The sequence below is a fragment of the Sebastes umbrosus genome, chromosome 2 (assembly GCF_015220745.1).
Source record: "Sebastes umbrosus isolate fSebUmb1 chromosome 2, fSebUmb1.pri, whole genome shotgun sequence".
Lineage (NCBI taxonomy): Eukaryota > Metazoa > Chordata > Actinopteri > Perciformes > Sebastidae > Sebastes > Sebastes umbrosus.
In genome coordinates, this window is record NC_051270.1 from 33,989,097 (window position 1) to 34,005,107 (window position 16,011).

General features: G+C 39.2%; 1 protein-coding gene across 1 annotated transcript; it reads left to right on the plus strand.

Moving 5' to 3' along the window:
• Positions 1-3,733: 3,733 nt before the first annotated feature.
• On the plus strand, positions 3,734-13,972 carry LOC119500521 (cellular retinoic acid-binding protein 1). The gene is made up of 4 exons (XM_037790297.1): positions 3,734-3,906; positions 5,378-5,556; positions 6,904-7,017; positions 13,774-13,972. Exons 1-4 carry the CDS (start codon positions 3,837-3,839, stop codon positions 13,822-13,824), a joined length of 414 nt encoding a protein of 137 aa, XP_037646225.1. The 5' UTR covers positions 3,734-3,836; the 3' UTR covers positions 13,825-13,972.
• Positions 13,973-16,011: the final 2,039 nt, after the last annotated feature.

A 16,011-nucleotide genomic window follows, 5' to 3' on the forward strand; every position in this document is an offset into this window, starting at 1 on the left:
GACGTCCATACGTCTTATTGAAGGTGATACTCTGACACCAAAGGTCATATCTCATGTTAGTGAGTAGTAATGAGATGAAAGGATCCACTGAGGTGAAGTGGTTTCAATCCTGTGATTTTCCTGATAGTTTTGTGTGATTTGACTGTAAGAACAGCGCTGCAACATTCAGTCCGATTCTTTAGGCAATTAAACGTGAAATAAAAGATTCAACCTGCAATTTTGAGGATTCTGGTGCTCGTTGTGATATTAGAAAAATCTATTTGTTCATGAAATAGAGGAAATATATCCAGTGTTTGGGAAAAATCTAACGAGAGATTCTTTTTGGGCGGATTTATTTAATTGTGATGTACTACTCTTTCTCAAATTTTCAAATAGGGTGGTGAATAAAACTTATGAAACATTAAGGATTTACCTTACTGGAGAAATAACTGCATATGAGGGTAAATGCTGCCTTTTAAAGCAGGATTTAAAATCAGATTAACCCTTTAATGTTCTCTTTGCATGTGTCATTTCCTCGGGGATATTATAACAACAATCTTTTTTTTAACAGACCCTATAGTGTTTTTTAATATAGGCTTGAGATATCGCTTCATGGTAAAAGAAAAATACAAACCATGTACTATCATTTTGCTATTAATAGAGTAGTATACCAACATATGTCAGTTTGTTACCATGAAATTAGTAGTACTAGGTATTATTCCCATGTATTTATTCTAGATATTTACCATATTTACAGTAGGCTACTTTGAAGATATAAAATGGTGAAAAATCATACTGATTTTTTTCATCAAATATATAATGGAAAAAATATTAAATATGATATTAACCAATTATATTAACAGTGAATGTGAACATAAGTTTTTCTATTTCATAAAAACTGTAAATGTATTACCTCAGCATCACTACTTTTATCACTAAATGACAATTCAATCATTTGATAGAGCACGTTTTTAGAAAATGATTTGACCCTTATTAGACTGTATTTTATTATCAAGTTACATAATTATGGTTAGTAAAGCCTCTGAAACTATTTGTAAAAAAAAATATGCCTACCTTTGAAAATGAGACCAAACAGTGTCCTCATGTCTGGAGTGACTTTTTTGTTGCTAACTTCCTGAAAGATGGTGAACGGAAAAGACATGTTATTTAAAGACACAGCGACATCTAGTGGATTTATTTAGCATAACACACCCAAACCGAGTGGTAGCGACGGCTCCATCAGGTTGACTTGAGTTCAACACATTTTTCAATAACATATAGTGACTCAAAATGTGCTCTATCAAACCAGTCAAGCAGGACATTAAAGAGATAAACCTGTCAAAGCCATAGAGATACCAGAAGTAACTGACATACATGTTAAAAGTGCTATTTTTCATAAACAGGGCGATAGATGGCAGCAGAATGCTCTCACATCCAACATATTCTCTCCTCCGGGCTCGTCACAGATCCTCAAACTTTTCCCTCACTTTCTCTTTTGGAAATAAAATCATCCGCAGACCAATAGACAAATGGGCCGATGAATGAAACAAACAAGGAGGTCTGGTGAAGCTGACAGTCGGTGGAGGGATGACGGAGTGCTCCCTGCGCTGCTCTATACATTAATTATCAGGCGGTGTCTGGAAGGCACTTTGTCAAAGAGATTGATGAGGGGCCTTCAGAGAGGAAACAAATCTGACTTGGCCGGGGGTTAGAGGAAGGGCCTCTCATTCTCAGGGGATATAGTGGTGGTTGATGTGCAAGTGTGTGTGTGTGCGTGCGTGCGTGCATGCGTGTGTGCGTGCGTGCGTGTGTAGGATAAAAGGTGGAGGATAGAGGATCGACATGAGAATAGACGGTGTTGTGTAATCTTCTTTTTGAGATTTGAAAAGCAGTAAAGAACAAAGAAGTATTTTTTTTTTTAAATGATCTTTTTCACGTCAATGTCTTTAAAAGGGATAACTTCATACTTTTTCACGTCTGTATTAAAACAATGCTCACATGCTTGTATGTACACTGAAACCGTTTTTGGTTACTGGCCATGAAGTGATCCCCTCCTAATGTGATTCCAATGTAAGAAATGAGTTACACAAATCAGATGGGTATTTTCCAGGTTATTTTGTACTAAAAAGACTGTAACTTTTGAAGATGCCCGCTTGATTAACTCTCACTGCTGAAGCCTCGTATTAAACTATTAAACATATTGAACTTTAGAATACATTTTAACACAGAACAAGGACTGAGGACTTTGTTTATTCCCATTTCTTACATTGAAATCGCTTTAGGAATATAGTACAGTACAGTACTTCACGGCCGGTATGGAGAACAGGAACATGTAAAGTGACCCAACTGTTTTTATAAAGTACATAAGAACATGCGAGTCTTGTTTTAAAGGTGCTAAATGTGTGACTGGGAGCATTTCTATTCCGCACAGCTCTCAATGGCAACAGTGCTGACGGAGCTAACAGTTTAACATGAGGGGGAATCGGAGGGTGGGTGCACTTCTGAAACGGCGCTGTCGGTAGGGTTGGCGTTATCAGCTGTAACCGCCGTATGAGAGCAGTGCAGAGCGGCGGCCATGAGCTAGCCAGAGGGGCACGCTCACATGCACTAACATGCAGTAAATGGCATGCACAGCCAGCCTGGCGATGTCAACAAAGCATAGAGAAGCTCGGATTAATGCTCTGGATATTGTATAGAGCACCTTTAAGATATACTTAAAAAGATGCAAATCTGCCCTTTAAGTATCAGTCTTTTTGTCCAACAGCTGTATAGACGACTGCACTGAAAAACATTTTTTAACTTCTTCAGGACTGATTAATGCTTTACAGTATGGACGATGGCCGATCCACCCAAATTACATCAATAAATAAAATAAATACCAAACAAAAAATACTCTTGTGGTATATCTAGCCATGCGGATAAATTAGGTTTTATTTGCCCCAAAACCTGAGCAAATTCATTCAAAGATATTTCTTCCTCTGCCTACTAGAGTTGGGCTGAATGGAATTTTGTTTCTTGTGCTCAAATGAGTCAAAAATAATTAAAAATTCAGCAGCACAGTGCCCCCATTAACACTGTGGACCGTTTTTATTGCAACTACTTCCCACCAAATGAATAATCCCTTTGAAAACAAGGTCTGTGGATTTCCTCCAACGCTGTTTTTGGAAAAAAAGAAGTTACTGTTGAATCTTTAATTGAGCACCACGGGCGGTACCGGGGTGGAGGCAGAAACCTCAAGAGACGGATATCTCAAAACCTGCATAAATAAAACCCAAACTCTCTGCAATACTAGATACAATCAGAGGTATCTAATGGAAGTGGAAGAAAGCAAATATGTTTGTTTTTGTCCTTTTTTTTGTCCTAAACTTTCCATATATAAGTAGTAAAAGTAGATGATCCGCTATGCAGCTGTGGGTGCTGATACTTATATAAATGAATATACATACTGAAATAAATATTTGTATGAATGCACCATTAAGTTCCACTAAACCTCAGATCTGATGATGAGATGAGACATAAAGACCTTCCAATTGAATCATAATTTAGTGCAATCATTAAAAGTCTCTAATGAGAATAAACCATTAACAACGTGTGTGTGTGTGTGTGTGTGTGTGTGTGTGAGTGTGAGTGTGTGTCATTAATGTGTGGGAGAGGAGGCTGAGGCTGAGGAGGTTTGGTCTGCTGTGTGGGATCATTGCACACGGAGGAGAGAGGGAGGAGAGAGGAGGGAGGGAGGGACGGAGGGAGGGAGGAGGGAGAGAAAGAGGCAGAAGAAAAGGGAGCGGAGGAGACAGACAGACGACAGGAGACAGGAGACGAAAGGCTGACACACACACATTCAAAACCCCACCAGAAAAATGCCCAATTTTGCAGGCACCTGGAAAATGAAAAGCAGCGAGAATTTCGAAGACCTACTCAAAGCCCTGGGTGAGCACAATTTACTCTTTTTTATACTATGAAGGTTTGAATGAGTTTCAGTGAGAGGGTCTTTTTTTTATAATTATCCAGTGACTGAACATGAAAGGTCTATTATTATCTGCACTGTAGACAAGCGTACCTGGAATACAGACATTAGACTGCAATCAAGGTTTATTTTGAAATGCATGCAGAGTTAACTGGTGATAAGTGAATAGTTGTTTGACTGTCAGATGTAAAAAACTGCACCCTTGAGGTACAGATTGGAGATTATACATAGATTGTAAACAAAATTAATAAATAAATAAATAAAAATCTTTCCCAACATGTTTCCAACAATACAGTGTCTCTCATTTTAGCTCCATAATAGCACAGGTGCTGGCTGTAGTTTTAATAGTTTTCACATGGAAGTATGGTTGCAGTAGACAAATTTAACAAAAAAAAGTGGAGTACAACTGGCTACAGATTGAGACAACAAATTTGTGAATTGTTGCTGCTAAGGCTGCAACTAATGATTGTTTTCATTGTCAATTAAACTGATGATTATTTTGATTAATCCATTAGCTGTTTGGTCTATAAAATGTCAGAAAATGGGGGAAAATGTCGATCAGTGCTTCCCAAAGCCCAAGATGATGTCATAGAGGAGTGAAGAAACTTACCTAAAAGATTTAGAAAATATTCACATTTAAGAAGCTGGAATCAGAGCATTTTGACTTTTTTTCCTTAAAAGAATGCCTCAAACCGATTAATCGATTATCAAAATAGTTGGTGATTATTTTAATAGTTGACAATCAATCAATCTTTGCAGTTCTAGTTGCTGCGTTTAAGTGTTGAACGACAAAGAGGATGGATGGGAAACAGACGGAAGCGTTCTCTCACTGTAACTGTGTGACAGAAAGAGTTGATAATAGCTTTTCCGCTCATTTGGAGGACAGGATCTATCATGATCTACAGGAGAGCTAAACAAAGCAGCATTCCTCCCCTTCATCACCTTGTCACTGCACCCTCCATATTTACAACATCTGCTGATAATCTTAGTTACAGCCGGAGGAGGATCCTTTTCTCTAAATATGAAAACCAACTGTTTTATACTGTAAAATCTCCTGACAACTCAAAACGTGATTTGTTGTCACTGTCCGAGATAGATAAATCTACCTTTATGCATTCATCTGGTAAATAAGCCAACTTTTATCTCTGAAACAGGAACTCACATTTTTTTTCGGACCACCTTTTTTGGCACAAGAGGCAGACAGAAAAAATGTGAGGTGACAACTCAAGGTCAAGATGATAAAATATGGAGAAAGTAGGTCTTAATACTTAGTTACAATAGTTGGGAACAACGTGGTTTATGTACATCAGGTCATTGTGAATTGGATCCATTTACTACTTTACAGACTCATCAGCTTAATATGTTTTATATTTTATATATTACTGTATAATATTCATACTGTAGGCTCACAGATAGATTTGTACGTGCTTTCAGGTGTGAACGCCATGCTGAGGAAGGTTGCGGTGGCGGCTGCGTCCAAGCCCCACGTGGAGATAAGGCAGAACGACGAGCACTTCTACATCAAGACCTCTACCACGGTCCGCACCACCGAGATCAACTTCCTCGTCGGAGAGGAGTTTAATGAGGAGACGGTGGACGGCAGAAAGTGTAAGGTAATCTAATTCAACAGTGACAACAGCACATGACACACAAGTGTTTGTACTTTCTATCAACTCAACTGTCTTTCTGACGTCCATGAATGAGTAAATATTAACATTGTAGAAGGATGATACGACTTTGTAGTGTTAAAATCTTCTGAAAAACTGTCCAATCAAATTAAAGGGTACCCACACGTTGCACTTTCATTAAGTTGAGACGTGTGGGAGACAGATTTAAAAAAGAATGGTCAAAATCAAAGCAGCAGAGGATGAGATATCTTGTATTTTAACCCTTAAAGCTGGAGTGCAGGACTTTCACATATAAATAAACATCCAGTACATTCAAGCCCTTTCCAAATTAGTTCAAACAATGCTTATTAAGCCCATCGCCGCCAGGGAAAGCTCTGTATTTCGCAGTATACCAGAGTTGTGGTGTTTCGTGTCAACCTTCCTGCGCTGGCGCAACGGTGATGCGTTTTACGTCAACTAGCCGGAGTTAAAGGGGGCAGGAAGGCGGGAGAGACCATAGCGGTGGATGGAGCAGCTAGGACTATGGAGGAAGCTGTGGCGGAAAATCCTAAGAAGCGTCCAAGAAAAGTTTCTGGAGTGAATGCTCCAGATAAAAAAGAAAGCGATCGACAGCAAGGACAAACACTCCTAGGGGGAGAGGGAGATGCGGCGAGCTCACCTGCAGGCGTACGTCATAAACAGGGTCCACAGTGTTTGTGTAATTACTCTCACTGCCAGAAGGGGGGAGACAAAAGTTCAGGACTCCAGCTTTAATTCGGGTCCAAAAACATATATCCTACATTTCCAATAATGCAACTCAACACTGATGACCCTCTCTGCCAGTCATGGCTAGATGTTACCCCAAAATTTTGCGGAGCTCTGGCGTCAATAATTATGTTAGGATAGGTCGTCGGGCAGCGAGTCTCGCGAGAGGGTAAATGTAGAGAGGATCATCAAGGTTATTTCCTTAGACTTTGGGAAATGTTCCTCCAGAGCCTCAGATAACATTACAAAACACAGGAAGCGTAGCATTTCTTGTGACGAGTAAACTGAACTTCTTTTGTAAAATTGATGGAGTGTCCCTTTAAATCTCATATTTGACTAAAATCATGGAAACTGGCTGCAAGGAAGTATGTAAAAAAACAAATGCACTAAAAAAATCTAAAAAGTATTTTTTCCTGGCTAAAACTTGCAAAAGAGTCCCTTGAAGACAAACGGTGACAAAGAGATTAACACACCGTCCCCATCGATCTCTCATCCATCACTTTGCTTTACTGCTGGCGTCCTGTTAGCTGTAGGTGAAACTGAGGGGATAAATATAGGAAACCTCATTAAAGTGCTGTTTTTCTTCAGAGCTTGGCCACTTGGGAAACAGAAAACAAGATTTACTGCAAACAGACTCTTCTGAGTGGGAGCGGCCCGAAAACCTTCTGGACCCGAGAACTCAACGGTGACGAACTCGTCCTGGTGAGTAGTTGTTTTAAGTTGTTTACTGGTAACTAGAAATATGGTGAGAAATAAGAAAGAGAGTGCAGCTGTAGACCCAAATAATCAAGTGTTCTAGTATTTATGGGTGCACGTGTCTCTTCAGGATCATCCCCTTTGTTTCTCTTTCTAGAAAAAAAGTAAAAAATGTTCTGTATGTTTTCTTTTATATAATTGCGGCTCCCAAACGCTCTCGTCCCATCAGCCTGAAGCAGGATGTCTGTAACGCAATGACTCCCTTTTTCAACTGAAATCTCTCAGTAGATCAATGAACAGATGTTTTGTGGGATGAGGTGTCAAATTTGGAGGTCGCTGTCTTTCACCACATGAGCCATTTTCTACTTCTCTTTCTGCCAATAAGAAAATGGGATTTTTAGAAGGGGCATTTGTATCAAAACACTGTTCGTTCCATCTTTAAAGGAATAGTTTAATATTTTGGGAAACACGCTTATTCGCTTTATTGGGCAAGAGTTAAGGCCTTTACACAGCGAGGGCATTTTTTTGTGTGTGATTAATTGACACGTCAATACATTTCTCTGAACTGTTGTTTGTTGTCATGAATACTTTTACACAGAACGTGAATATAACACGTCGAAAAAAAGTCATAAGTCGTTTTCTTTTCGGAACAAAGTCTATTTTTCCTGAGCTTTCGCACCTCGAATAAAGGCATCAACCAATCACATTTTGCAGAACAGACATATTCAAAACGTTCACTATAGTGTACAGCAACACGGAGGCTCAGTAGTCCGAACCAAGATGGCAAACTTTATTACTCCTTTCAGCCTAGACTATGGCAGAGCAGACCAGATCCACTCAGTCCTCTATTATCGTAGACTGAATATATTTATCTTTTGGATTGTTGATCTGATTAAACTAGACATTTGAAGACTTCTAACATACATTTTTTACCATTTGCTGACATCTTATACATCAAAACATGAATTGATCAATTGAGAAAATAATAGGTATGGATAATGAAAACAATCCTTAGTTGCAGCCATAGTTTTTACACAGAGGTTTTTTTATGTGTTGTGATTAAATGACCCAGTACTGATAGTGAATGGAACACTACATGGGTTCCTGACGCACATACCTTTAGTTTTATCTTTGGTTGCTTGCTTCCTCCGACTTGTTGCGGTTGTTGATTGCAGACTGTAGTTTCTGTGCCTGTGTAAATACTTGTACAATATTTAGAATTTAGCTTATTGTTTTGTGTCACTTAATTGTGTTAGTTTTGCGGTGAGAACCATTTCATTTCTTGCTCTCCAAACACATTGAGACTACTCACCTGTCTACTTATTACTTGATTGTGAGGCGTGACTCATCACCAACATGTTGACTGCCCCCTTGTGGCGAGGCAGACTAATACCCACAAAATGTCAACTAGGCTTTCAAAAAGAAACCAATAAAAACCCAATAGTATGGCTTAAACCAGTGGTTCACAACTATTTTCCTTGAAGTCCCCCAATCCTCGAACAAATTACCCAATTTGAAAGAAGTGATTCAGTGTATTAAAGGGACTATTTGTAATTTTCAGAATTGCTTGTTAACAGCGACACCTGTGGCCGTTAAGTCAACGAAAGTCAGCGTCGGGCTCACGCTTGCTCGCTCTAAATAGACATGAACGAGCATCGCTCAAAACAGTGAGGCGACACACGTCAGCTAAAACCACAGTATCACTCTATATTTCACCTGCTTGGCAGTAATGTTAGCTGACCAGACGGAGGTCTCTCCATGAATCAATGCTGATCCTAGTGTTGGCTTTTCCTGCCTCAGCGCAGGCTTCAGCAGCGGGGCTCTGCAGCGAGTAACGTTTTTTTTTTTTATTAAATCAACTTTCTTTACTGAATATAACTCATCAGTGCGAGCCTCCCTTTGTGTGCGCCGAGCAGGAGAGCAAATAGGTTTTTGACCGTAGTGAAAATTAGGGATGCACCGATACCGGATTGGATATCGGCCCGATATTGACTCAAATAGCTGGATCGGGTCTAGGTGTCAATGGGGCCGATCTATTAAATTCAATTCTATGTTTATATACTTTATACATCATATAGTGGAATTTCAATTCCTGTTTAAGTTTTGACCAATTTGATGCTGCATTAAAAAGGTTTACACTTGAATTGTAATTCCTTTTAATTTCCTAAATTCCTTCTTTTTTTTTTTTTACCAAGTTGTTGGTGTGTGATTTATTTATTTAATAATAAATAACTTTTTTTTTTACAAAGTTAGGAAAGCAATGTTTAAGTCTAGCCTGATGTTGCCTTACACATAATGAATGATCCCAGTCACTTCCACACAGTGAGGTATACAGTTTATCAATTAAACACTGATATCAGATTGGTACTCGGTATCAGCCGATACCCAAAGCCCAGGTATCGCTATCGGTATTGGGACTGAAAAAGTCAGATGGGTGCATCCCTAGTAAGACTGTGGTTTTTGAAAGGCTAAACGCCAATAAACATGGATTGAAGCAGAATATTTCATTAGATAAAAACACAATTATCCAGAGCAGATAAATCCTGGCGCACCCTTGTGATCTAGGGGGGCCCGGACCCCAGGTCGGGAACCACTGGCTTAAACAGTTAAGATATACAGCTTCATATTCACCGTACAGACACAAGAGTGGTATCAATCCTCTCACCTAACTCTCGGCAAGAAAGAAAATGAAGCTTATTTCCCAAAGATGGAGGATATATCAGCAGAATCACAGCAGAAACCAAAACTCGACAGATGGTCAAGAGAGGCCATAACTGGGTGGTGACACCAGATGTGAAGATGTTAAACGATCTGGTCAATCATTTTTCCAAAAATATTACGTAGTTCCTCGGAAATGTTCTGAACTCCCATGACCAGAGACAATATATATTTCTAATATTTCCTTCTTTTGCCAAATGAGGGTGTGGATAAACATGCCTGCATCTGTGAGGCCGCACATTATGATGATGCATTGTCTTTTAGTTTCATTACTTGTTCAAGTCAAGGAAAAACAGGAAAACATCCATAGAACAGCATATTAAAAACGTTTCCTGAAACGTCATTTCATGTTGATCTGATTTCGATATTGGCTGCATAACCCACATCAATAAAAAGATCAAAGGCCCAAAAGGCTGAAAGCAAGTAAATTATTTGTTACAGTTTGCAGCAACACATATTCAAAGCTCCACAGGGAAACATTATCCAGATTTCAAAGGAATAAATGAACATTTCACTGCCATACGGTTGTTGTTAGACAGCACTCCCTGACCTTGCATTCGTCAGAAACACTTCAGCCTCCAGTTCCTGGCAATTCAAGATCACTAAGACAAAGCAGTTTTTTTCTGTAAACATCTGCTTGGATTTATTGGCCAGATGGACAAAAAAAGCAGAGTCCAGTTTAACTGTAATGGAGATCTCATCTTTACTGAATGTGACTCACCTCTGCTGAGAGGCAATCAGGGGAACATTTGAGAGGAACTGTAATTTGGACTGAATGCAGGTTTTTCAAACTGGGAACAAAAGCTTTGAACTGAACCAAGTCTGTTTTTATTCAAGATAAGGGTGTGGACGTCTGTCTGTCCGTGTTGGATTGATAGGCTGTAATCTGATCGGCGTGTGGGGTTGAATCATGGGAAAAAAAAACTTCATAAGTTTTAATGCGATTGCAGTGAGGGAGAGGTCAGATATATATTCCCTGTTCTGTAATTTAAACACAACTCCTTCATATTACACCTCAATTAATGTTTCGATTTGAAGAAATTAATGATGTTGGAGCAGATATTTGGCTTTGAGGCGATACAGACTGGAATATTTTAGGGCTGAGGTCAGGTAGCTTTACACATCACTCAAGAAATCTACACAATAAATGCTAGTTTCAAAGTTTCTATAATATTCATTTAAGGAAGTTTTGATTTCAAATATAGCACGGCTCAGAAGTTCTTGATGTTATATTGTGAACACACACACGGATTTGTTAAAAAAGGATTCACACATTTCTGTGAAACCTTCATAAAAAGATTCACAGTACTGCTCTATACTATGGTCTGCCTTTAACTGAAGTTACTTAAAGGTGCTATTGATAACATTAATAACATTCAGCCACTAGATGTTGTATTCTTCCTCCCCGTTCCATTGCTGGGAGCACGATACATGCAGGACAAATTGCACCAAATTCAAGGTAAATAAAGCAATCATTTCCTTTAAAAGGTGCAGTGTGTAGGATTTGGCGGCATCTAGTGGCGAGGTTGCAGATTGCAACCAACTGAAACTTCTCCTGTGTGCCAAGCGTGTGGGAGAACTACATTGGCCGACACGATAACGTGAATGGCCCTATCTAGAGCAAGTGTTTGGTTTGTCCGTTCTGGGGTTACTGTAGAGACACGGCAGACTCCATGAAGACGACCCGCTCCCACATATTTATTAATATCATCTTCAATTTCTGCCAGTAGATTGAATAATACAGAATAAAATGCACATAAAGTTGAATAAAAGCACTGGGCAGCAGATGAGGACGGAGATTAGGCTCTCAGGGGGAGATGGATGGATGTGGAGCTTAATGAAGACAACATGTGGCGGCTCAGTGCACTCACTAAGAGGGGTGGACTAAAAAGACCATTTGGAGAGTCTACAGTAAAAAGGGATAAAGAGGATAAATGCTTGAGAATGAAAGACTACTCTTTTACTTGTCCATGCAAGGAACCTAATATACTTCCTTTACATTTCAAGCCAATAAACATTGATCTTTGAAAGATTAATGAAGTCCTGCATTGGCTCCTTTATGATGGGACTGGAGCCAGATGAAACGGTGTAGCTGCGATGGTGTCGGGGGTCCAGATCTGTGTGTGTGTCCTCCTGTGGGCTTTAATTGGTCTCATTGATCATGCTGTTGAGAAATGCCAATGGACCCCGGTGTTACCTCCAGTTAATGTCTCCCTCGGCATCGCGCCACGTGCCAGATGGAGTCGCCTCCCGGCTCCATTTTTCACGGCGCGGCCCCGCTTCCCCCGTCCCGCCACACCGCTCGGCCTGAGATAATGATGATGTGTTTGGCGCTGCAGTCGGCCATAATGCTACGCCCCTGGGACTCCCATAAATCTCTGGACTCGGACACTTCCACCCCCTAACCCGGGGCGTCCAATGGTTCTTCTCCATTCTCATATCACTTTTTGTCACGTCTGTTTCTTTGAGCACACAGCTGCGTCAAATTAAGATCATGATATTAGACGCCATTTAGGTGATTAGTGGTGGAAATGAAACAGAGCAGCAGACATTATGAGGACTTAACTAATGTGGCATATTAGAGGAAATTTAGGGACAACAATACATGCAAACCTGACACGTTAAAATACTCCTTTGGAGAGTATTATTCCAGCACTACGGCAGCTTTAAAATAACATGTAGAGGGACAATTACTTCAACCACAATTTGTACAAACACTACGGGAATACACAGGTTTTTCTCCTCAAATTTGTAATTAAGTACATTTATTACACAATTTTGACTGGACTTGTACTTTATTGAGTATTTAAATGTTATGCTACTTTATACTTCTTCTCCACTATATTTATTTAACACTTAGTTACCTTTAATATAAAAAAACATGTTATGCGTATATGATATGATGCAGTATTATACCACTAATATACCAAGTAGTATACAAAGTATCTACAATTGGTTGCACATGAACTATAATATGTACAAATGCTCTGTCATGTATTCATTATTGATAAAAACTGAATAATATAATAATCTGTAATAATACCTAAACATGTATATATACAGTATATATGAAAACACTTTAAAAAGAGCCATTCTGCATTTTGAGTACTTTTACTTTTGATACTTTAAAGGGCGGGTCCATTGTTTTTTGTTTTTTTTCTAAGGTTTTTATATCATTCTGTAGCTTCCCAGTGGTGTTCTTTATGTATTCAAATACAAACATTTAAATGTTGGTCAAAGTATGTATGTTTTAGCGACAAAATGGTATTTTTCCAGAGTCCGTCGAAAAACGTTTTCCCGCGTGCCCTGATGTAGGTTTCTCGCCTTCAGGCAGCTCTTTCCGATGGGGAACTGAAGCGGTTATATCACTCTCTTCAAAGTCACCAGACTACATTCACAAAAGCAGTAATTTTACCTCGCAGAACACAAGAGTATACATACAACCCCACTGCAAGAAATCCAAACTAACCCTTTCAGTTATTTCTAGACTTAGCACAGCTAACTTTGACTCAGCTCGTGCTAGTGTTCACATTATTCATAACCTCGTTGATTATTACTTTGGTAACCCACGTTACTGCCTTCAAGTACATTTTGCTGATAATACTTCTGCACTTACATGTTTCACTGAACGTTACATTTTTGAATTCAGGACATTACCTTATAATGGAGTATGTTTAGACTACTATGGTATTTCTACCTGTGCTTATGTATAAAAATCTGAGTACTTCTTCCACCAGTGCTGAGTATCTAACTTATGAGTCACATGACTGATTTGACTGTAAATAAGGACACTGGAAACAAGCTTAGACATCACTCTGGTGAAGGCAAGATAGGAGAGGGCTGAAAAAAAAACATGGTGAAGAGATGAAAGATGTGATTTGATTTTGATGAACTTGTATTCAGGCTCAAACCGTACTGAACTTCTCGGTTTCCTCAAAGTTAGAAAACGAGTCTGATGGTTAAATAAAGAAAAACTTCAGTGAAGCGAAGCAACAAGATACTTCTGTTGATTGAGTGATAACCAGATGTCTTTTCTCGTTTCAGACCTTTGGAGCCGACGATGTGGTGTGCACGAGGATCTACGTACGAGCATAGCAGAAGTCCACAAGTTCAAATTTCCTCCAACAAATAATGTCTGAACTGTCAGTGTGAGAAATTTCACATAGATGGATATTAACGTTTTTTCCCCTCTTTTTTGTATATAATTTTTCTAGCATTGGAAATTAAACAATCAACTCATGATGTCTTTTTGTTATATTGTTGAATTCATGCTTTCGATCTTGGGACAGTAGAGAAGGCAAAGAAGCTGCAGGAGTAATCTGCACACCAAATATTGCAGATGAAGAACTTCCTGGTCAGTGTGCAGACCTTTTTTTAAAGGTGCAGTGTGTCGCATTTGGCAGCATCTAGCGGTGTGGTTGCAGATTACAACCAACAGAGGGCCCCTCCGCTCACTCCTCCCTTTCCAAGGCTGCGGTAACGTGAGCCGCCGAGTCAAAAACGCCATCCTTACCAAAATAACACTACTTTATATTATCTTTATATTATTAGGATCAAAGGAAGTCAGACTGTGGCTGGCGGTACCACGGTTTTGCATTCTGTGACTCACGTTACCGCTGTTTCTCAAGCGTGTCGGAGAACTACGGTGGCCTTCAGGTAACGTAATAAATGTGAAAGTCTCTCTTCAGAGCCAGTGTTTGGTTTGTCCGTTCTGGGCTACTATAGAAACATGGCAGACTCCGTGAAGAGGACCCGCTCCCTATGTAGATATGAAGGACTCATTTTAAGCTAACAAAAACACAACGATTCTTAGTTTCAGGTGATTATACATTAATGAAAACACAGTTATGAATATTATATTCCATTTCTGCTAATAGATCCCCCTAAACGCCACACACTGTTCCTTTAAATAACAAGTAGCTCATATCATTCAAACACGACAGCAGAAAATAAAACAGGAAGTGGTCGACTGAGTTTCTGTCTATTTAAAGGGTAGTTTAATGCCAAACACCATACTAACACTCATGTACAACATCATAAAAGTCAAGAGAAGAGACACATTAAAACGAGGTACAAACGATGTCTTTATGTACAATCATCTCCCCGGGACGTCCTGTGGTTTTCCATATTAAACACCGTAAATATAAAAATAAAAACCCAAGTAATAAACTGTTCCAAGATTGTCTGTAGCTGGTTATGTTTACTGACCGTTGCCTTAAATGGAGGGTGAACTTTAAGTCAGGCAGCTTTTTTTTTTATTCATCTATTTAACGTTTGGTGCGTTTGCTTCCATCCTTCTCATGTTATGATCCATATGTGAAAAATAACGAGGATCTGACTGTGTTCCAAAAAGTTAATGTTAAGAAAAGCCTGTTGCTTTTATTTCCACTGTGAAACAGCATTTAGTGTGATGGATATCTCCTCATCTCCATCTAACTTTACCTACAATATCTACAGGGCCAATTCCAGTTTTATTAAAAAAACTGCAGACGGGAAAAGGCAATAAAACTCCTTAGTTTACATCCCTCTCTTAAAGGGAAAACAACATTCACATTTGTATTTCAGCAAGAAATACAAACTGATAGCTTTGATAAACTGCGTCTAAAAGGAATTATTATTGCTTGCTTGTTTTCTTAATCCTTAAACTGTACACAAGTCACATGTCTGACATTCACATAATGACCTACTGTACATCAGTCAATGTTCGTCGCCAACACTGGGCATAAAAAATAAACACAACTCATGTACAGTTTTTATAGGTGAGACCACTGAACCGGTCGCACAGATTCTTACTGTTTGGTAAAGTTTAAATACAAGAAAAACTTTATAGTACTCTTTTAGACTTCAGTACTTTGAAAAACAGACATATACGGTATAGAGTGCCACAGGAATGAGTCCTAAAACCTGGAAATGAGTTAGCATGTTAGCATTTCCGGTTCCCTCATCTGGAAGTCAATGGGTTTTTTGAATGGGTTTTTAGTTAGATGCCTGAAATAAGGTCTGTGGTTAACACAAGCTGAAGAGATTTTAACGTTTTGTTCTAAGACATAAAATACATCAATAAATACCCCACTCGTGAATTTTGAAGCTTTTACGCGTCTTAAAAAAGGCGGTTGCTAACAAGTGGCCAAATGAGACTCCTAAACGTCATCACGCCAACTCGTCCGCCTTTAGCTTAGTGGTGGTGACGTGAAGTCATGCGACCGTGGTGTAGTTTGTTTATAGCTTAACGTTAGCTTTTTACTTCTGGCGATTGCATTCACACTTCAAAAATCATGAAAT